Genomic DNA, 23,538 nt, shown 5'->3' on the forward strand with positions numbered 1-23,538 from the left:
GCTTGGACCATGTTAGTTTGTTGGTGATGTGGACATCAAGGAACCTAAAGCTCTCAACCTGCTCCACTGCAGCCCCGTGAATGAGAATGGGGGCGTGCTCGGTCTTCCTTTTCCTGTAGCCCACAATCATCTCCTTTGTCTTGATCACGTTTAGGGAAAGGTTGTTGTCCTGGCACCACACAGCCTGGTCTCTGACCTCCTCCCTGTAGGCTGTCTCGTCATTGTCGGTGATCAGGCCTACCACTGTTGTGTCATCGGCAAACTTAATGATGGTGTTGGAGTCGTGCCTGGCCGTGCAGTCATGAGTGAACATGGAGTACAGGAGGGGACTGAGCACGCACCCCTGAGGGGCCCCTGTGTTGAGAATCAGCGTGGCGGATGTGTTGTTACCTACCCTTACCAACTGGGGGCGGCCCATAAGGAAGTCCAGGATCCAGTTGCAGAGGGAGGTGTTAAGTCCCGTCCTTAGCTTAGTGATGAGCTTTGAGGGCACTATGGTGTTGAAAAACACAAAAAGAAATATGCCCAGGGTCCCTGAAGTCAATGAATAGCATTCTCACATACAGTTGAAGTCGGAAGTTTACATACAACATAGCCAAATACATTTAAACTCAGTTTTTCCACAATTCCTGACATTTATTCTAGTAAAGGTCAGTTAGGATCACCACTTTATTTTAAGAATGTGTAATGTGTGGTGGCTAATTTCTGCATTACCAAATGAGGAGAGTTACAAACTTCACACACAAGTCAGTTATACTTAAAACTACATCTTTAATTATTAAGATGCTTTTGCAAAAGCACTTGACCTTCAATGATGCCATTGAAAAGTGATTACACAAAAGTACAAAGATCTTTTATACTCAAGGTCCACCCCTCTCAACGTACATGACGAACCACAGATCTTAGGAACAGTTCACAAAGGTTAAGTTTTGTATGAAAGATATAAATAAAACATAGCAGACAGCAACTGCTGTATCAACAGTGTTCATTGTATAGACCAGTATCTGGTCCTCCTACCCCAAACTGGAACCGTCTCTCCCTGGTACGGTATAGAACAGAGCCATTAGCTCATCCAATGGCATAAATCAATTGACAACTCTACATACTCCCATCTCAAGTAAACCCCCTCTTGACTAGAAAAGGAGGGAGTGACTTGCGCACAGACATTGTGGAGACAAGTAATTGGTTCCCCATTAATCACGCCATCCCTTCACATGGTTTAAGAATAGGTAAAGACACATTCACATATGAAGACAATGTTTCATTCTGACTTCTCCCCTCTCTGGGCCCCAAGTGACTGAGCCCTAGCTAAGGGAAAAGTACAACTGTCAACACCAGAGTCCAAAGGGCACGCCATCCTAATGACAAGTATCTCACATAAGCATATTATGCTAATAAAACATCTTAATTATCTATGTTACCCAACTAATTCTGATTCATCCGCCACAAATGTCAGTAGAGAGAATTATTTATTTCAGCTTTTATTTCTTTCATCACATTCCCAGTGGGTCAGAAGTTTACATACACTCAATTAGCATTTGGTAGCATTGCCTTTAAATTGTTTAACTTGGGTCAAACGTTTCGGGTAGCCTTCCACAAGCTTCCCACAATAAGTTGGGTGAATTTTGGCCCATTCCTCCTGACAAAGCTGGTGTAACTGAGTCAGGTTTGTAGGTCTCCTTGCTCGCACACGCTTTTTCAGTTTTGCGCACACATTTTCTACAGGATTGAGGTCAGGGCTTTGTGGCGGAGATCAGTAGTTCACTTTAGTCTTAAGTTGCTTATGTCAAATGTTTGGAAAATGTTCAAAAATGTCCTCTCTCTCTCTGCACCTTGTGCAGGTGGACTGTGTGACCCTCTGCGCCGACACGGCCGCCGCCTGCGAGGCCAGGATTAAGTCAATCTTCCAGCGAGGCCCACCGGCCGTGCATCCTGCTGCTCAGGAACCTGCAGCTGCTGGGCCAGCCCAGGGATGGGACCGAGGAGGATGCCATGGTCATGGCCGCGCTGTGCCAGTTCATTACCCACACCCCTGCCAGGTAGCCCATCCATCTTAACCAAGGCTAGAGTTCAATCGATCATAGCCATGTTAATGCAGTGCCTTTATTACTACTACTGTAAGCTATTGCCTGTTCACACACACTTCTTATTCTGATAACTTGAAGCATCTACCTGGTGGTAATTTCGTCATTTTTTTGATAGATACTTTTATCTACTGTGTAAATACTGCAATGTGAATTCAGTTAAATTGAGCCACCAGACCTTATTGCAACAACAAGAAACAAAAGGTTACTTCAGTATCATCGAATGAAGGCAAAGACGGAACGGCTACCTCTGTAACCTCCGTCACTGTCCTCTCTTTCTCTCTCTTAGCGTGGTCGTGGTGGCGGCGGTGAGTAAACCCCGGGAGCTGTCATCCGACGTGATGGCAGCCTTTATCCACCAGGTTTCGATAGAGAGCCCCAGTGAGGAGCAGCGCTGGGCCATGCTGGCCAGCCTCAGCGGGAGCCTGCCCCTGGGGAGGGACGTTAACCTGGCCAGGCTGGCCAAGCACACTGCGGTGAGATCCATAGCATGGGTTTTGCCATTATATTCATACTTCATAGACACCAGCCGATTCTGATTCTCCCCAATATTTCTGATGTGTTCACTTGTTCATAACCCCCTTCAAGGATTTCAAAGGCACCAGATTGGTTTAGAGACCAATTGATCATCTATGGAAGTGAGTTTGGTTTTGTGGAAGACACACATTTGATTCGGAAGGACTGTGACTTTTGATGATCCTTCTAACACCTCCCCCTCTTTCCTCTTTATATTTCTCTCTATACCTCCCTCTCTCGACTCACAGGGCTTTCTCTTGGGGGACCTCAGTACACTGCTGACTAATGCTGGTTAAGCCGCCCACAGAAGGATACTCCAATCCGGGTGAGTCGTCCACTCGCAATTGCTCTTCTCTTCCCCACTGAATATCCTCTGAACTCTAGCAACTATGCGCGATGTGTTCTTCTTGTTAGGTTGTATATTGTGTCCTATTTCTTGTGATTGTCTCTGTTGATTTAATGAATATAATTCTGCTGCAAAGCCAATTTATAACCAAGTTTTCTACTACTACTACTAGAGGAATTATTTCAAAAGGACATCATACCACTACAGTATGACTGAGGCAGGCATTTGTGTTCAGTTTCCCAGAGGGGGCCAGTGTGCAGGAGGAAGAGGACCTCTGTGCCTGTGAGGTAAGCATCCTGGCCCAGGACTTCACCAATGCCTTGGAGACCCTCCAAGACGCCCACTCTCAGGCCATCGGAGCTCCAAAAGTACACCCTGAAAATGGGGCGCATAGCTATTTCTCAATTATCTAAATAATCATCCCTTTCCTTGCCTCCTCTCCTACATTGCATTGGTCTGAAATAACTGACCAGGTGAAAGCCAGCCTAATGATGACCTTCCACCATATTGTTTTCTAGTCAGTGCAGATAAAGGAGAGACAAGGAGAGGATAGATCTTTTTTTGCTGTTTAGATGAAGCCCATGGCTCTGTTACGATTCTCTACCCTTCTGCAGAAGTGGGAACTTTTCACTCCCCCTCATGCATTTAAAAAGCGTTGGATTGGTGCAAGCATGGCTTGAGGGAGTTTCCACCATATTCTTCATACCAGTCCAGTCCTTTCAAATCCATGAGTAGAAGTGTGAATGCACACTTCACGAGATGGGAAGAGAATTAGACTGTAGCTCATGTTTCACTGGCTCAGAGGAGACTACTGACACTGATCAATTGCTTATGGTGGAGAAGTGTAACATCCATGTGTGTGTGGTCAGATCCCCAGTGTGTGCTAGCAGGACGTTGGTGGCCTGCAGCAGGTGAAGCGGGAGATCCTGGACACGGTGCAATTGCCCCTGGAGAGGCCCGAGCTGCTGTCCCTGGGCCTGCGCCGTGCCGGCCTACTCCTCTACAGGCCCCCCGGCACGGGCATGACCCTGCTGGCCAAGGCCGTGGCTACCGAGTGCTCCATGACCTTCCTCAGGTAGGAGACAACCAGAGGAGACTGGATGACTGGGTCAAGTTCAGTAGGGCACACTGTAGCGAAACAGTTGCAGCTGGAAAAAGGTGTTTCTTATTGGACAAGTTCAGATGGCACCTCCCTGTTTCACTCAAAATGTTTTCTCCCAATTGGACACAACCCTGGTGTCAGGTAAAAGGGATGAGAAAGCTGGAGATATGTAATGGAATGTTGCAGATATAACATTTTTTTTATATACAGAGCCAAAAGTGTGTTTGTTCCACATATCTGATTGTTCTGTAATGTTGCACCCCCCTGAGCCTGACACCGGGTAATGAGCGCCTTGTGGTAAATAAGAGTATCATCCATATTTGTTCCACACATTCAGCTGAATGATTGTGCTTAAATCCTGATGGCTTCGTCTTCCCCTTCGTTTAGTGTCAAAGGCCCGGAACTCATCAACATGTACGTGGGTCAAAGCGAGGAGAATGTGAGAGAGGGTGAGTGTAGTAGTGGAGTTAGATTACTGTTTGACCTGAAGATGGCTGTTTGTTCAACTCCCCTGGGCTGGGTGCATGGCTTGCCAGTTAGGTTTCGGCAAAGTGACCTTTCTGCATTGCACGCTCTTATCTCAACTCTAAATCGGGCCCTAGTTGAATAGATGCAATCAACTCTCTAAGTGTTGTGTACATTTCAAAAGCAGAGCAGTTTACACCTCTCTGTAAAACCCTGGTGAAGGTCTATTGACCGACACATCAGTGTGATATCCAACAAATTGTTTACGGAGCATCCAAGCTCACTACTTCTTTTGTACTGCCTTGTGCTTCTTGTTCTTCATGCTTCTGTTGCATTGTCTGAAAACATCCTAGTGAAGCCCAAAGGTCAAGTCTACATATATGCATTTACTTTTTGTGAGAGCCAATGGCCTATAATGTGTTAAATAAATTAAAAAAATTGCCTATGACGTGACTGTCCTGTACATATGATTTCCAATAAAATTGGTCTTCCTCTATCTCATTCAGTGTTCTCCAAAGCTCGAGCGGTGGCCCCCTGTATCATCTTCTTTGATGAGCTGGACTCTCTAGCACCCAACAGAGGGTGCAGTGGAGACTCTGGTGGAGTCATGGACAGGTAGGTGGGTGCGATTGATCTTTGGGGAATACACCACTGAACATGTTCATTATGATTTTTATTTTTTGACAAAGCAGATCACGTCATAAAATATTATGCAACAAACACAGATTATTTTTGAGGTCCCTTGTTTGACAAAATGTTTCATTGTGGTATCTGGGACTTTTCCATTCCTATTCGCTCATTGAGGCCAATGATGGTGTGTGGCTATTGAATAATCTTAGTACTGACACAATGTCATTTTGTGGAGCGTTAAAATATTATGAAGGTGTTTTGCGTATTCAGAAGATCAGCAACTGTCTTTTCTTGTAAAACCCTGCTTCCCTCATGTGTATAGGATCAGCTTACTCTCCCCAAATTCTGACCTTAACTGTTGGGGGAAACAACAGAAAACTGACCATATGGCTTGCCAGAAAACTGGACAACTTAATCCTCTTCCTTGTTTGAACCTGATCTCTGTTAACTGTAGGGTGGTCTCTCAGCTCCTGGCTGAGCTCGACGGACTTCACTCCTCTAGGGATGTGTTTTTGATTGGAGCCACCAACCAGCCAGACCTGCTCGATCAATCATTGCTCAGACCTGGCAGGTGAGATTAAAATTACGGTTTTGCCTAGCCAATCAGTGTGCGTCTCCTCACGAAGCAAATGTTTATGCAGTATACTCCTATAGACATGTACAGTTGAAGTCGGAAGTTTACATACACCTTAGGCAAATACATTTAAACTCAGTTTTTCACAATTCCTGACATTTAATCCTAGTAAAAATTCCCTGTCTTAGGTCAGTTAGGATCACCACTTTATTTTAAGAATGTGAAATGTCAGAATAATAGTAGAGAGAATGATTTATTTCAGCTTTTATTTCTTTCATCAGATTCCCAGTGAGTCAGAAGTTTGCATACACTCAGTTAGTATTTGGTAGCATTGCCTTTAAATTGTTTAACTTGGGTCAAACGTTCCGGGTAGCCTTCCACAAGCTTCCCACAATAAGTTGGGTGAATTTTGGCCCATTCCACCTGACAGAGCTGGTGTAACTGAGTCAGGTTTGTAGGCCTCCTTGCTCGCACACACCTTTTCAATTCTGCCCATAAATGTTCTATGGGATTGAGGTCAGGGCTTTCCAATACCTTGACTTTGTTGTCCTTAAGCCGTTTTGCCACAACTTTGGAAGTATGCTTGGGGTCATTGTCCATTTGGAAGACCCATTTGCGACCAAGCTTTAACTTGCTGACTGATGTCTTGAGATGTTGCTTCAATATATCCACATAATTTTCATTTCTCATGATGCCATCTATTTTGTGAAGCCTCCTGCAGCAAAGCACCCCCACAACATGATGCTGCCACCCCCATGCTTCACGGTTGGGATGGTGTTCTTTGGCTTGCAAGCCTCCCCCTTTTTCCTCCAAACATAACGATGGTCATTATGGCCAAACAGTTCTATTTTTGTTTCACCAGACCAGAGGACATTTCTCCAAAAAGTACGATCTGTGTCCCCATGTGCAGTTGCAAACCGTAGTTTGGATTTTTTATGGCAGGTTTGGAGCAGTGGCTGAGCAGACTTTCAGGTTATGTCGATATAGGACTCATTTTACTGTGAATATAGATACTTTTCTACCTGTTACCTCCAGCATCTTCACAAGGTCCTTTGCTGTTGTTCTGGGATTGATTTGCACCTTTCGCACCAAAGTACGCTCAGCTCTAGGAAACAGAACGCGTCTCCTTCCTGAGCGGTATGACGGCTGCGTGGTCCCATGGTGTTTTTACTTGCGTACTATTGTTTGTACAGATGAACGTGGTACCTTCAGGCATTTGGAAAGGTTTTGAATGATTTATTTAGATTTTTCCATGATGTCAAGCAAAGAGGCACTGAGTTTGAAGGTAGGCCTTGAAATACATCCACAGGTACACCTCCAATTGACTCAAATGATGTCAATTAGCCTATCAGAAGCTTCTAAAGCCATGACATCATTTTCTGGAATTTTCCAAGCTGTTTAAAGGCACAGTCAACTTAGTGTATGTAAACTTCTGACCCACTGGAATTGTGATACAGTGAAATAATCTGTCTGTAAGCAATTGTTGTAAAAATTACTTGTCATGCACAAAGTATATGTCCTAACTGACTTGCCAAAACTATAGTTTGTTAACAAGACATTTGTGGAGTGGTTGAAAAACGAGTTTTAATGACTCCAACCCAAGTCTATGTAAACTTCCGACTTCAACTGTACCTTCTGAAAAAGTCAACATTTAGATGTTGGACAAGCCACCCAATGGCTGTACTTTGTTGTTCTAAAAGCCTTTTTTTTGTCTTTTCCGTTCTGCTACTCCTTCAGGTTTGACAAATTGGTGTATGTTGGGATCAATGAAGACAAAGTCTCAGCTGCAAGTTCTGAAGGCCATAGTCAGAAAGTACGTGTGTGATGCCTGATTATCATTTATTGTCAAACATGAACAGCAAAAAATTGGTAACAATACTGGTGTTTTTATTTCAATAGTTATCCTTGCAGAATCAAAGTTAAAGTTCAGAAATTTGTTTCTAACATATGCTAATTGTGCTGTATGTGAATAGCTATGCGTGTCCCGTCTGTTTCTGTGCTCTCAGGTTCAAGGTGGACCCCAGCGTCAGTCTCCAGGATGTAGTGGAACGCTGCCCTCCTCAGCTCACTGGGGCAGACATGTATGCTCTCTGCTCCGACGCCATGATGTCTGCCATTAAGAGGAAGATTGCACGCGTCACTGACGGTACGTTTGGCCCTCACAAATGGAGACGTGTACGTTTTCCTTGTAAATGTCTGTTAAAAATCCTCCTTAAGTTGTAAAAAAATATATATCAACTTTTTGTCTTAAATACAGGAATTTGAAAGCCTGCCTGAAATAGAAGCATGGGAAACTGTGATGTATGATTGCCTCAGTACCTCACTGTTCACATGAGTGGGCTCAACAAACGGTCAAATCATTTGAAAATACAACAGTTCTTCTTTACAATTAATTACATTTGTATCTTTATCTTGTCCAATTATTGAAAAACATATTTTTGGAGTTGTAAAATCAATGTGGACAATCTACACAAATAATGTGTATAAAATCCAGTCTCATTGCTATGAAACCATTTTTTATTTTTTATCTGCTGCATTCTTGCATTTGTCCTATCCCTACAACCCCCTCATATCATGTAGAAACAAACATGAATGTATCTTATTTTGGCAACACATAGACACAAATTTTTACAAGTTTTTACTACAGTGCAAAATATGTGGTAATTATGTTTCTCTATGAATTTTTCATTCCACAAAAACTTAAACCATTATAATTGATGTACTGGGAAATATATAAATTACCATTCTTTCATATCATCCTTTCTAAATACCAATGTCATATCTACTGTTAATAGTATTTTAAGAGATTACCGTCTCAGTTCCTAGAGCCCTATGGCAACCTCAAACGTCAGTAACAAGTGCAATAGGGACTTATTTATCTTGTTCACACACTCCTTTCTCTCCACGACCCCCTTTTACTCTCCTATATTCTCTCCCCCTTTTTGTTTCCACTGCCCCTCAATTTCTTTCCCTCCCTCTTTCACTCTCAGGTCTGGACACAGAGGATACTCCTCTTATGCTCTCTGCCGAAGACTTCAACCAAGCATTGGATTCCCTCAAACCGTCCGTCTCTGAACAAGAGCTGCTCAAATATAAACTAATTCAGCAGAAACTCACTGCAAAATAACCAAGCCGCCCAAGCCTAGTGCCATCAAGTATGGGGCTAAGCTATTCTCTGCTGCATGCACTACGTTACCCCAAATCCTCTACCACAAGCGTGTATTCCTCAAGAGTTTTGGCTCTACAAAAAACTGGGGTGTGAAATTCTCTTCCTTTTCTCTCTACTAATGAGTGGTGTCATTTAGTCCAAGGGACCAAACTAGTACACAACCTAATTAATGCACAATATTGTATGTGGAGCACATTTGTACAGTTTGCAATTTGCACAATCAATCTGAACAGTCAATGTAAAGTTAGTGCTGTATATTTGTAACCACTAGTTTCTGAATTGAGCTTCAGAACTTGGCAGTGTTAATGGCAGCAACAAATGCATATGAAAGTTGTTCAAATGAAAAACTAGTATATCCATGGCCCTCCAGGAGTAAAGTTGGGACATCACTTTCCTATATTCTCAAAGTGACACTAATGCTGCTGTTCTGTTTAGTTTCTCTTTTCTCGCAGGAGTTATTAGCCATATGTTGTCCATTCATTGCAAAGTTGTCTCTTACTGAGTCTTGCATTTCAACAGGATGTTCCAAATCTGTGGTTTATTTTCCCAACGCTTCCCCAACCTGAACTGTTTTGAATGCTGGTTTCTGTTACAAACCATCCTTTCAGAGACTCTTTTGAGCAACAATAGACCCAGCCAAGCCATCAACAGTTCAAATAAAAACAACTAATGGGTTGATGGAAAACCAGCATACTCAACAGTCCTCCTAGACCAAGTTTTGGGTAACACTGGTTGGTCCAGAGTTTCCCCCTATTCCACCCTGGAAATCATTTGCATAAAAGAAAGTAATACAGAATTCTAAATTATTAAAAAAACAAGTACAGTTTACAGAACAAATACACATGGAAACAAAGCTACCTCCATTAATCCATGAGAATGTATCTGGGTCACACTTTATTAAGTTGTCAGTTTATTGTTTGAAGAAGTCATCATTTGTTACAACACGAGTAACAAAGCTGACGTTCCTGAGTGACACATTGTTGGAGGAAAATCCGTGTGTATGGTTCAAATCAAAGTTGAGCTTGAACGAGAGTTTAGTAATTCTCTACTATAATTGACTATTTCAATTTTGTCCTTTGTGAAGATTGTGGAACGAAAGTTAATGTATTTACATGTGAAAAGGGACAACTTAGTATAAAGTGTAACCATGATAAATTAACAATGTCATTTATAATATTCAAAGATTGCTATCACTGTCAAAAATTATACCTATATTTTTGTATGGTGAGACATTGTGCTTTCCATCTCATGGTAGCAAAAATGACAATGATTACAAAAGTAAGAAAGTAAGACAAACAAATCTATAAATTGTGAATTGTGTTAACTATAACTTTCAAATGGTGCAAACTTTGTTTTCTTCTAGCCAGGTTAAGTAATTGTAATGTTTATGTCATTATCTGATTTTAAAAAGTGTATCACTCGGGTTGGTAAAATAAACTTTACCAAAATATTAACTTGCTTTACTTGAAACCTTGCCAAGAAAGACGGCACTGCAGTGTCATAAGCAGGGCATATGATATTTGAAGTTTATTTTATGAGACCTGATTTGTGAAAGCTTGTCATTCACCTAAATACAATAGGCAATATTAGATAATGTAATAAGAAAATGTTTGGCAATAAAAATATGTATTTCATGTCCTGTCCATGGCACTGTAAAGTAGGCTTTATGAATTGAGTTGCCTTGAATTGTCACCTATTTGTAAAGGAATACAAGCATTTTGCTACACCCACAATACATCTTCTAAATATGTGTATGTGACCAATACAATTAGATTTTTGAATGTTTACCTCAAGGATTTACCTCTTTTTCAAGTCACTTGGATGGTTTATGTAGAATAAAGAAAAATGATGGGTCAAGATTGCTAATGGTGACCCTTTCATTGACTCAGAGTTGCATTAATGGTGTGTACCTACTGTGGTTTAGATATTTGCACCTGCTAGCCACGGAGAGGCACTATTTTCTTATTCAGCCACTCAAACACAAATTTGCTTATGTGAAACAAATCATTCTCTGACTGGAAAAGATCTATCGTAAGAACACAGCGATAGTTCTGTTAAACTAAATGTATGCCACTGGATGTAAATAATGTACAAGTCACACTCATTGTACTATAATGAACCATAACAAATTTGTATTTGAAGAGATATACAAATGGGTGTGTAGGAGAAGATCTCGATTAATCAGGGGGTCTAGATCTCTGTTGCAGGTCCCTTGTTTTCACAAAAGACGCTAAACCCCTTTTCTGTTTGCTTTGGCTTTTAGTTCGTTGCTTTGACAAAGATTCAAAACGTAGTTCTTCCATGTCTTCGTCTTTCATATCTAACTCAGGTGGGGAGATCCTCTTGGCCAAAGCATCAACTGAAATGCGGCATTCGATTGCAGGTTCTGTAAGACAAAGAACATGTGTTTTCAATTTGATCATAATTTGTATTTTGACAAATGAACTGAGTAATTGCTATAACAGGCCTATATAGTTCAATATTAATTTAGATATGGCAACCATAATGTATCAAGATAATACGAAAATGAAATGGAAAAAACAAAGGACACAATTTGGTTAGTTAGGCAATTGTAATTTATACAATATATCCAGGTTGAAATATGCCTGACCGCTTCCAATGGGAAATGATTATTACAGAGGCCAGACGCCCACTAGGAAACAGACCAGATCATTAGCGTGCCACTAGCATTGGAGTTTATGCTGCTGGTGGGAATTAAGTTCTTAAGAGGCTATCTGATTGGTCCTGTACATTAGATCTTACAGCCAACCAATAATCGGGGGGGGGGGGGGGGGGGGGGGGGGGCTGACCATTTGAAGCCATCAACTTGATTTACTTAACTACTGCACCCCATCTTATCTTCACTATGCAAGTGGATGTAGTGTTATCCTATCCTAGAGACTATGGCTGTACTCAGAATGACATACTCGTTATGCCTGCAACATAGCAGTGTACAAAGTATGCAGGGTAGTATGTTTATTTAAGTATGTTTGACAGATCAGGATGTCATACAACATTTGCCCCAAAATGTAATAACAGCAAGGAATATCTGATGTAAGAATTGCAGCTCTCAAAATTACATATATTTTCTACCACGGAGGTCGAACAGATGAGAACAGTACCAGAGAAGCTAGCAGCAGAGGGCACACATCAAGAGTACAAGCTGAATGTGGGGATCAATGGAAATTCTCCAATTCAAGTTTTTGTAAGAGTTTACAAGTAAAGTAAAAATGCTTATGACAACTGGGCCTCAAATGTAAATATGACACTGTAACAATGTTTAGATTTAGCCATGTGTCTGTCTATGTAAATGTATGTTGTAAAACTTGCCTCTGGTGGGACACATCAAACAACAGGAAAACTGAATGGGGTACAATGGAGCGAAACCTATTTTTTCATGTTATGGCTAAATGAAAGTGGCTATTTATTGTATGAGATCACTACACTACCACAGGAGTGTTTATTTCTGTCCCAGAAGGCATTACTGGAGGAAGGGATTGTGGTCTCAGATCTGATTGACATATTTAGCAGCCAACACTTATCCTTAATGAGTGATGCGATAGTATTCTGATGTTTGAAATCAAACTGTCATGAGAATGGGATGCTAGCTGTAACCCAAGCTAGCCTACTAGCAAGGTACTAACTCGAGGTAACTCTACAGTAAAATCACAATATTCAAAATAATACTCTAGTGATTTTAGAACAACAGCAACTAGGTGTTGGACTAACATTAGCATTTGCAATCCCGCACGGACTACCTTCCCCATATTCATTACCGTATGTAGTATGTTTAGTACAATGTGCATGCTCATGTAGTATGCAAGTATTTAGCATGTAGTTCCCCATTCCGAACATAGCCTATGGTCATGTGGAGTGCCATTTGTTAATTGACATGAGCTGCTGCATTCTGGACTGACCTTAGTTTGTTGATGGTTTCATCATGAGAGCCAGTGAGGATAACTTTACAGTAGTCCAGCCTAGATAAAATGATAGCTTGGACCAGTTTTTCAGTGTCCAAGTGGCCGATGCATGATCTGATAAATAGAAAACAGGGTTGGCCCCAAGACTGACCCCTGTGGTACACCAGGGGATAACACATTATGCAAAACCTCTCAGAAGCATGTTTGGCCTCCTTATGTCTTATATAATCTAGTAATGATCCTGACAAAATGTTGTCACTTGAAGATCTGATACATAATTAGACATTGCAAGCCTTATAATAAGACATCTCAATGGCTCCTACATGCTCATAACAACTTATAAAGAATTTTCACTGTCAGCTTTAAATAAAGTGTTACTGTGTATCCCTTTAGACATGAATTTATGATTAGTATTTACGGTTTCTATTAAGTGTTGGAAGACTGCACACAACACACTCTCATTTCCTTAGACCAAAAACTGTTCCTCAACTGTTGGGTTTGGGTGTCTCTTATGACGGGTATAATTATTAAGAATAATCCATTTTGAGGGGAGGGAGTTTATTCTTACATGCAACACTAGCCATATTTACCGCTTACGTGGCCTTTGCTACTTTCGTGCGCTTCATCCTTTTTCTCCGCATGAGGGTCACCTGAGGCCTTTTCAACCCCGCGATGAGCAGCAGCAGTCTGGGCCGGGACTTGGTGAGCCAGCTTCTCAGTAGCGTCCCCTTGGGAAACCTAGGGGAATGGAAACAGCTTAATCCACTAGCTTATACAGCACCATAAGCATGGTGTACATGATATGACCGCTAACTTCTTGACTGTTACTGACTGCATGACTGACTATCTGCACTACTGGTTGTCCATTGTTATAGTAATGCCATATAAAGGAGAAGAAAATGATCTCATACAGTCATGCATGTAATTTCTCTGTTGAGGATTTCTCTTGGAAGCTTGTCTCCCCATGTTAATAACTTATATCTCACCAACTATTACTGGTTCCAAATTTAACATCTGGTCAATACATGGAAAGAGATGGTCAATACTCTTTTAGGCTTGAGGCTTGAAGGTGAAATGCTTGTTTTCTTTCTTTTAGGCAGTATTGACCTAGATAATTGCACAGATGAAATGCACAATCATTCATAAGTACAGATGTCAATAATAAATTGGCCCCAATTTTGCAATCAAATACGATATTTACTTCATCATTCATCCTGAGTAAAGGCCCTGCTGCCGGTTAATGGATTTGAAATTAATATGATTGGATCTCCTTTCACATAATCATATTGCGATCCTGAAAACTCACTAATGTTGAAGATAAGTAATACCACTTTGTCAATTACCTGAAGCCCTTCAGGTGAGACTATACAGCAAGCAGCTAACTTGCAATTTTGATCAAGATCTGATCTCAAGCCAAATATACTGTTAGTGTGATTTAACATATATATTACATTGCATAACCACAAAAGGTATTTGCTAGGTTGCAAAGTTTGGGTGTCCCTTTCTGTGTTGTACTTGTTTAGTTGCCCCCAATGAACTTGTCTGTGCATGTGATTATGCAAAGAACATACTATACACAATGTGGCTGACATAACCTGAACTATTGACCTTTATATGTGACCAACACTCTTGGGTTTACCGTAAAGTAATGGACTGCCTATGCACACACATCAATCTCATCTCCTCTGAAACCTATATCACCTGCCTTTTTTTCTGTATGAATTTTAGACTATTTTCTTGCTTATCCTTAAAAAATGCACAGCTTAAACACCTGAATACTTGGAGGAAACACAGTTTGTTACTATGGTTGCAGACAAGGGCACACAGCCACACGCTACTGAGAGACACGTACATTTTGTACACGTTCTGCATGTATCTTAAAAATGTATGGCTGCAATTTCCACCCTAACCTATTGTGTCAAACTACTGAATAAACTTCATCCACTTTGTCGCACACTCTGTTGCATGAGGACATCTCGAACGACAACTAGTCCAAGACAGTGGATTACACTGACAAAAATAGCTTTGAATCACACCTAATCAAATGGCATCTAAATTGCACTCACTTGTGGCAGGCTTCCATAAAGTAAGCCTGAAAAAGAAACCAGAACAGTACCTCAACCAGTAAAACTCCCCACCGAAGCACCATAGCAACCTTCTTACGCCGAGCTCACATTCTTTGCTATTGCACAGCGGCAGATGTGCGAGCAGTTTGCACCAAGGGCTCGCCTTTTAGCCCTTATATATGCCGTACCCTTCGCAGCCCCAGTTCTGGCTGCTGAGCACGATGGAAAATATAAAACTTTCAATTGTTCGACTTTTGCTGGTCGAGCGCAGCTAAACTGGTCAGAGAGAAATCTAGCAATGTATAGAGGTGGTAGGGCCTTGCTGAAGCCATTGTTGTCACTCTGCGGGCTTGATGTTAAATGTACCGAGGGCAACGTTGTTTGTTCAGTGCACCCATCCCCGCTCCCTCTTCCCCTCAACATCACCACTTTTCATTAGCTTTATGGAAAGAGGTCAGGATAAATTTCCTCTTTCTCTATCCTCTCAAGTGGTACAAGGCTAGGAGATGGGGTGTCTTCAAATCAAAATGAGTTGTTTAATTTTGTACCTTAATCAGTGTCCTAACGCTTCAGGAGCCTCTTCAGATATCATGTTTTATTGAAGCTTATGTGCGAACCCTCTGAATTGTTCTTGACCTCTTGCTGATCTCTTCATGACATCTAGGTAAGTGTCTCTGGTCGTTTCAAGTAGTTGTCCAATAAATGTCATAGTCCTTGGTCAAAGTGTCGGAAATCCAAAACATTTCACCAACAAGTGCATAAAAATATTTTCCTCTTCCATTAATTTCTTCACTTAGAACATTCCTTGTTGATAATGGATATTTCCACACCCTTCTATTTCCACATTATACATCCAGGTTGTCCTTTCTGCTCTGATAGTGCCCCCTCTCAACTTGCAAGTATGAGGAGATTGCTATTATGCAGTTTACAATTCCACCCCACAACCTGAGAGCTGAAATCTTGCCATCATGTTACTGACCAGTCCCCCTGAGTCAGGTAAGCCAGATAACATACATTATTCTCTCCTGTCCATCCTGTAGCAACTAGCAAGAGGAGCTCACTTTTAGTGTCTGTGCATTTACCTAATCACCAACCAGGCTGTCACTGTCACTCTTAGAAAATGTTTTTCAATAGCATTAAAAATGTTCCTCGTCGGTAGCTAAAGAACCATTCATCCAAAAATGATTAATCCACAAGTGGTTTATTTTTTCAATTCCAAACACTGATAAGAGTGCAAATACAGTTATAGCCAAATGGTGGCCCTAATATCTATTGAGAATAACCTTCCAAAGTAGAACATACCATAGTCTGTGTTTGGCATGAAAACTACCAAGATACCACAATTACTTTCTTACAAGTTATTAGCACTTGCCTTAAATACATCAGGAGTTGAGAGGGTCTACTCCTGAGCAATAGTTAAGCGTTCAAGTATTAAAATAGAGGTGAGAAACTCCAATTGCTGCCATTAGTATATCCACACCCAAGCTACCCCTCTTTAAAGCCACACAGTCAACTTCCACTCTTCTTTCGGCACACGACTTACAGTACTCGCCTAAAGTTCCTACCTCTGGAGGAATAACAAACGGAAAGCAGTCCTTACCAATTGACCCCACACATTTGTTAGGTTATGCCCCCCGCGTCCCTGCAAAGGCACATATATGATCCCGATAGAGTTTTTTTCCTCTCAAACTAGAAGGTTCAACCAGGATGCAAAAACAAATCTGCTAAATAATAGGAGGCCATGAACTCCACGGGGGAGGCAGGGAGGGGGCTTTAAAAAGGAGGGTCCACTCAGCAATTCTCACTGCAAACAGCAACGGATGATCCCGGCCAGCCAGCCAATCAGGGGGTCGACCACAGGGGCCCTGTTGCCATGACATCCGGCACTTGACCAATATAAAAAGCACAACACTTGGACAATGTATAAAGAGGTCAGCCAAACGGTCATGTCCCCACGGAAAGTGGGCACATAGTTGGATCATCTAACTTAAGTTCACTTACATCGGAATCTTTGCTTTTCTGGTGGAAGAAGATCTGGCCATTCATTTCCAGTACCTTTATTATTGCACTTTCACTACATTCTTTATCCCGGGGGAAATATTTGACTAAAATGTGCTCTACTGGCTCAAAAGCGACACAAACACTTAGACACAGCATATTTAGAACCCACCATGCTCAGAAATGTATCCTTTTACACTCACTATCAGCTATGACACCTTTTGTTAGTCCACCTTGTGCATTTAGTAATAGAAACCGCTGTAATTGTAGTGGCTACATAGTGCTCTCTAGAGGGAGCTGTGGCTTCAGCCAATACTTAATGAGATGCAGGAAATGTGTCCTCAGCCCAGGCAGGAGTGGGAGGAGTAGGACTGTAATGGCATGCTTAGTTGACAGTCTGCACAGCTCAGGATAGACTGCTGTTTTGGCACTGCAAAGATTGCTCAAGAAGAAAAAGGGGGAGGAGGAGGGTGGAAGACCTGGCACTGCATTGCAGATCATCAAATGGGAGGGAGGGAGGGGATTTCCAGAGGGATGCTGTGTGATTCCCTGTTGTAAGTCTTCAGAATATCAAATATGCCAGTCTAATGGCTCCTCTTACTCACTGCAGTTTAGTGTGTTAGGGTATGAATTTCAATTTGTCTTAATATTACAATTAATTTAATTGTATCATTATTTGTAGTTATCATCTTTGATTGAATAACTTACCCTCAATTATCCAGAGTAATTACCCTGATTATAATGGAACCTTGACTGATTGATCCTTATACACTTCACACATGGTTAAATAAAGTGTGAAGCCTTTATACATTGCATTAGGAAAGTATTCAGAGCCCTTGACATTTTCCACATTTTGTTACTTTATAGCCTTATTCTAAAACGTATAAATAAAAAAATTAAAAACATTTAAATAAGTATTCAGACCCTTTGCTATGAGACTCAAAATTGAGCTCAGGTGCATGTTCTTTCCATTAATCATCCTTGAGATGTTTCTAAAACTTGATTGGAGTCCACCTGTGGTAAATTCAATGTATTGGACATGATTTGGAAAGGTTCACATCTGTCTATATAAGGCCCCACAGTTGACAGTGCATATCAGAGCAAAAACCAAGCCAAGAGGTCGAAGGAATTGTCCATAGAGCTCCGAGACAGGATTGTGTCGAGGCACAGATCTGGGGAAGGTTACAAAAACATTTCTGCAGCCTTGAAGGTTTCCAAGAACACAGTGGCCTCCATCATTCTTAAATGGAAGAAGTTTGGAAGCCCCAAGACTCTTCCTAGAGCTGGCCGCCCGGCCAAACTGAGCAATCGGGGAGAAGGGCATTGGTCAGGGAGGTGACCAAGAGCCCGATGGTCACTCTGACAGAGCTCCAGAGTTCCTCTGTGGAGATGGGAGAACCTTCCAGAAGGACAAATATCTCTGCAGCACTCCACCAATCAGGCCTTTATGGTAGAGTGGCCAGACGGAAGCCACTCCTCAGAAAAAGGCACATGACAGCCCACTTGGAGTTTGCCAAAAGGCATCTAAAGAACTCTCAGACAATTACAAACAAGATTCTCTGGTCTGATGAAACCAAGCTTGAACTCTTTGGCCTGAATGCCAAGCGTCAAGTCTGGAGGAAACCTTGCACCATCCCTACAGTGAAGCATGGTGGTGGCAGCATCATACTGTGGGGATGTTTTTCAGTGGCAGGGACTGGAAGACTAGTCAGGATCGAGGGAAAGATGAACAGAGCAAAGTACAGAAAGATCCTTGATGAAAACCTGCTCAAGAGCGCTCAGGACCTCAGACTTGGGCTAAGGTTCACCTACCAACAGGACACTGACCTTAAGCACACAGCCAAGACAACACAGGAGTGGCTACAGGACAAGTCTCTGAATGTCCTTGAGTGGCCCAGCCAGAGCCCAGACTTAAACCCGATCTAACATCTCTGGACAGACCTGAAAATAGCTGTGCAGTGACGCTCCCCATCCAACCTGACAGAGCTTGATAGGATCTGCAGAGATGAATGGGTGAAACTCCCCAAATACAGGTGTGCCAAGCTTGTAGCATCATACCCAAGAACACTCGAGGCTGTGATCACAGCCAAAGGTGCTTCAACAAAGTACTGAGTAAAGGGTTTGAATACTTATTGTAAATGTGATATTTCCAAAATGTCTAAAAACAGTCTTTGCTTCATCGTTATGGGGTATTGTCTGTAGATTGATGAAGAAAATTGTACAAAACAGGAACACCTTCCTAATATTGAGTTGCACCCCCTTTTGCCTTCAGAACAGCCTCAATTCGTCAGGGCATGGACTCTACAAGGTGTCAAGCGTTCCACAGGGATGCTGGCCCAAGTTGACTCCAATGCTTTCCACAGTTGTGTCAAGTTGGCTGGATGTCCTTTGGGTGGTGAACCATTCTTGATTCACATAGGAAACTGTTGAGAGTGGTGCTACAGGCCAAATAAGAGCTTTATAAGAGCTAACTTCAGTAGCAAACTTCCTTGATGCTCACAGTAATGAATGAGACTTGAAATAAATGATAATCTAGGTTATCTAGGGAAGTTACTGTAAAGGGGGAAAAATGAATCCAAAGTACAAAATAATTTAATATGAACATTTTACACATTTTACAAATACTAATCTTTGTGACAGTATGTGAATAGAATGACATGTACAGTGCATTTTAGAAAGTATTCATACCCCTAGACTTTTTCCACATTTTCTTGTTACAAAGTGGGATTCAAATGGATTTCATTGTTATTTTTTGTCAACGAACTACACAAAATATTAAGTAAGTATAAGAACATTTTTAACATTTGTAAATAAAAATGAAACACTAATATCTTGATTAGATAATTATTCAACCCCCTGCGTCAATACATGTTGAGAGCTTCAAGTTCCTTGATGTCCACATCACCAACAAACTATCATGGTCCAAACACACCAAGACAGTTGTGAAGGGGGCGCGACAAAGCCTATTCCCCCTCAGGGGACTGAAAAGATTTGGCATGTGTCCTCAGATCCTCAAAAAGTTCTACAGCTGCACCATCGAGAGCATCCTGACTGGTTGCATCACTGCCTGGTATGGCAACTGCTCGGCCTTCGACCGCAAGGCACTACAGAGGGAAGTGTGTACGGCCCAGTACAACACTGGGGCCAAGCCTCCTGCCATCCAGGAACTCTATACCAGGCGGTGTCAGAGGAAGGCCCTAAAAATGTTCAAAGACTCCAGCCACCCTAATCATAGACTGTTCTCTCTGCTACCGCACGGCAAGCGGTACCGGAGCGCCATGCCTAGGTCCAACAGGCTTCTTAACAGCTTCTACCCTCAAGCCTTAAGACTCCTGAACAGCTATTAAAACATTTGGGGTTGATTGCCAAAATAGTAAACATGAAACAATTTGAGCCGCTACTTGTCCGCGGTTAAATAAATACCACACCCAGACTATTTGCAGTGCCCCCCCCCCCCCCCGTTATGCTGCTGCTACTCTCTGTGTATTATCTATGCATAGTCACTTTAACTCTACCTACATGTACATATTACCTCGACTAACCTGTGCCGCCACATATTGACTCTGTACCGGTACCCCCTGTATAGAGCTGCACTACTGTTATTTTACTGCTGCTCTTCAATTATTTGTTATTTAGATTTTTTACTTAAAACTTATTTTCTTAAAACTGCATTGTTGGTTAAGGGCTTGTAATTTAGCAGACACTCTTTTTCAGAGTAACTTACAGGTGCAATTAGGGTTAAGTGGCTTGCTCAAGGGCACATTGACATATTTTTCACCTGGTCAGCTCAGGGATTCAAACTAGTGACCTTTAAATTACTGGCCCAATTCTCTTAACCTCTAGGCTACCTGCAGTTGAATTGGATTTGCCCCAAACATAACACTTTGTATTCAGGACAAAAAGTTAATTGCTTTGCCACATTTTTTGCAGTATTACTTTTACAATATTTACTTTACTGCATGTCTTGGAATATTTTTGTACTCTTTTCACTCTGTCAATTAGGTTATTACTGTGGAATAACTACAATGTTGTTGATCCATCCTCAGTTGTTTTCTCCTATCACAGCCATTAAACTCTATAACTGTTTTAAAGTCACCATTGGCCTCATGGTGAAATCCCTGAGTGGTTTCCTTCCTCTCCGGCAACTGAGTTAGGAAGGACACCTGTATCTTTGTTGTGACTGGGTGTATTGATACAACATAAAAAATGTAATAACTCAAAGGGATATTCATTGTCTGTATTTTGTTTTATTACCCACCTACAGTGGGGGGGAAAGTATTTGATCCCCTGCTTATTTTGTACGTTTTCCCACTGATAAAGAAAGGATCAGTCTATAATTTTAATGGTAGGTTTATTTGAACAGTGAGAGACAGAATAACAACAAAAATATCCAGAAAAACGCATGTCTAAAATGTTATAAATTGATTTGCATTTTAATGGAGGGAAATAAGTATTTGACCCCCTCTCAATCTGAAAGATTTCTGGCTCCCAGGTGTCTTTTATACAGGTAACGAGCTGAGATTAGGAGCACACTGTTAAAGGGAGTGCTCCTAACCGTAGCTTGTTAACTGTAAAAAATACATCTGTCCACAGAAGCAATCAATCAATCAGATTCCAAACTCTCCACCATGGCCAAGACCAAAGAGCTCTCCAAGGATGTCAGGGACAAGATTGTAGACCTACACAAGGCTGGAATGGGCTACAAGACCATCGCCAAGCAGCTTGGTGAGAAGGTGACAACATTTGGTGCGATTATTCGCAAATGGAAGAAACACAAAAGAACTGTCAATATCCCTCAGCCTGGGGCTCCATGCAAGATCTCACCTCGTGGGGTTGCAATGATCATGAGAACGGTGAGGAATCAGCCCAGAACTACACGGGAGGATCTTGTCAATGATCTCAAGGAAGCTGGGACCACAGTCACCAAGAAAACAATTGGTAACACACTACGCCGTGAAGGACTGAAATCCTGTAGCGCCCGCAAGGTCCCCCTGCTCAAGAATACATATACATGCCCGTCTTAAGTTTGCCAATGAACATCTGAATGATTCAGAGGACAACTGGTGAAAGTGTTGTGGTCAGATGAGACCAAAATGGAGCTCTTTGGCATCAACTCAACTCGCCGTGTTTGGAGGAGGAGGAATGATGCCTATGACCCCAAGAACACCATCTCCACCGTCAAACATGAAGGTGGAAACATTATGCTTTGGGGGTGTTTTTCTGCTAAGGGGACAGGACAACTTCACTGCATCAAAGGGACGATGGACGGGGCCATGTACCATCAAATCTTGGGTGAGAACCTCCTTCCCTCAGCCAGGCTCATTGAAAATGGGTCGTGGATTGGTATTCCAGCATGACAATGACCCAAAACACACGGCCAAGGCAACAAAGGAGTGGCTCAAGAAGAAGCACATTAAGGTCCTGGAGTGGCCTAGCCAGTCTCCAGACCTTAATCCCATAGAAAATCTGTGGAGGGAGCTGAAGGTTCGAGTTGCCAAACGTCAGCCTCAAAACCTTAATGACTTGGAGAAGATCTGCAAAGAGAAGTGGGACAAAATCCCTCCTGAGATGTGTGCAAACCTGGTGGCCAACTACAAGAAACGTCTGACCTCTGTGATTGCCAACAAGGGTTTTGCCACCAAGTACTAAGTCATGTTTTGCAGAGGGGTCAAATACTTATTTTCCTCATTAAAATGCAAATCATCTTATAACATTTTTGACATGCGTTTTTCTGGATTTTTTTGTTGTTATTCTGTCTCTCACTGTTCAAATAAACCTACCATTAAAATTATAGACTGGTCATTTCTTTGTCAGTGGGCAAACGTACAAAATCAGCAGGGGATCAAATACTTTTTACCCCCACTGTACCAATAGGTGCACTTCTTTGCAAGGCATTGGAAAACCTCCCTGTTCTTTGTGGTTTAATCTGTGTTAGAAATTCACAGCTTTGACTGAAGGACCTTACAATTATCTGTATGTGTGGGGTACAGAGAGGAGGTAGTCCTTCAAAAATCATGTTTAAAAACTATTATTGAACACAGAGTGAGTTAAGCACATTTTTACTCCTGAATGTATTTAGGCTTGCCATAACAAACGGGTTGAATACTTATTGACTCAAGACATTTCAGCTTTTCATTTTTGTAAACATTTCTAAAAACATAATTCCACTTTACGGGGGTATTGTGTGCAGGCCAGTAACAACAAATCTAAATATAATACATTTTAAATTCAAGCTGTAACAACAAAATATGGAAAAAGGCAAGGGGTGTGAATACTTTCCTTACTATTCATTATTAGTCCTTACAATTCGTTATTAGTATTCCTTCAAATCTGAAATTCCAGAACAGTGCATACAGGATATTACAGTTTAAAGGTCAAGTACAAACATTGTGGTGTAATCATGCACACAACAAACAAGGCTGTAGGAAAGACAGAAGATGTAAAAAAATAAGAATTGAATCCAATAATTTGTTTACTAATTTCAATTACTGGTGTTATTTTATGAATAACAAATGTGTACTCAAGACAGCTGCAAGGCGACCCAAGGTCAAGTTGGTCAGTTAATAAAAATAATAGAAAGGGAAAGTGTCAAGGGCCAGCATTGGGAGATACTGATTCATTTTCTATGTCTTTTATAATTGCTCAAGGAAAATACATTCAGATGCAGT

General features: G+C 41.6%; 1 protein-coding gene and 1 pseudogene across 5 annotated transcripts; one reads left to right on the plus strand and one right to left on the minus strand.

Moving 5' to 3' along the window:
- The first annotated feature begins 1,811 nt into the window (after positions 1-1,811).
- LOC106584986 (peroxisomal ATPase PEX6-like) lies at positions 1,812-8,844 on the plus strand (annotated as a pseudogene).
- Positions 8,845-10,990: 2,146 nt separating this feature from the next.
- Positions 10,991-16,629, minus strand: LOC145861425 (uncharacterized). 5 transcript variants are annotated; one of them, XR_014381226.1, is made up of 4 exons: positions 16,473-16,624; positions 13,397-13,544; positions 12,804-12,920; positions 10,991-11,272 (listed from the first exon to the last, which is right to left on the minus strand). XR_014381226.1 is itself a non-coding variant. In XM_082964100.1 (4 exons), exons 1-4 carry the CDS (start codon positions 16,487-16,489, stop codon positions 11,242-11,244), a joined length of 306 nt encoding a protein of 101 aa, XP_082820226.1. In that variant the 5' UTR covers positions 16,490-16,629; the 3' UTR covers positions 10,991-11,241. The 5 variants fall into 5 exon arrangements, 1 of the variants encoding a protein (XP_082820226.1); XR_014381228.1 differs by lacking the exon at positions 16,473-16,624 and adding an exon at positions 15,421-16,446; XR_014381229.1 differs by lacking the exon at positions 16,473-16,624 and adding an exon at positions 14,923-15,059 and having other exon boundaries at positions 13,375-13,544.
- Between the last annotated feature and the right edge of the window lie 6,909 nt (positions 16,630-23,538).

The sequence above is a fragment of the Salmo salar genome, chromosome 02 (genome assembly GCF_965601325.2).
Source record: "Salmo salar chromosome 02, fSalSal1, whole genome shotgun sequence".
NCBI classification, from domain to species: Eukaryota; Metazoa; Chordata; class Actinopteri; order Salmoniformes; family Salmonidae; genus Salmo; species Salmo salar.

Excerpts from the sequence above, each read along its gene's own strand:
- LOC145861425 (XM_082964100.1), bottom strand. Across the intron at positions 12,921-13,403 it reads ACGAAAGTAGCAAAGGCCAC|ATCATGCATCGGCCACTTGG; the intron begins GTAAGCGGTAAA and ends TCTATTTATCAG. Across the intron at positions 11,273-12,803 it reads GAAACCATCAACAAACTAAG|AACCTGCAATCGAATGCCGC; the intron begins GTCAGTCCAGAA and ends TTTGTCTTACAG.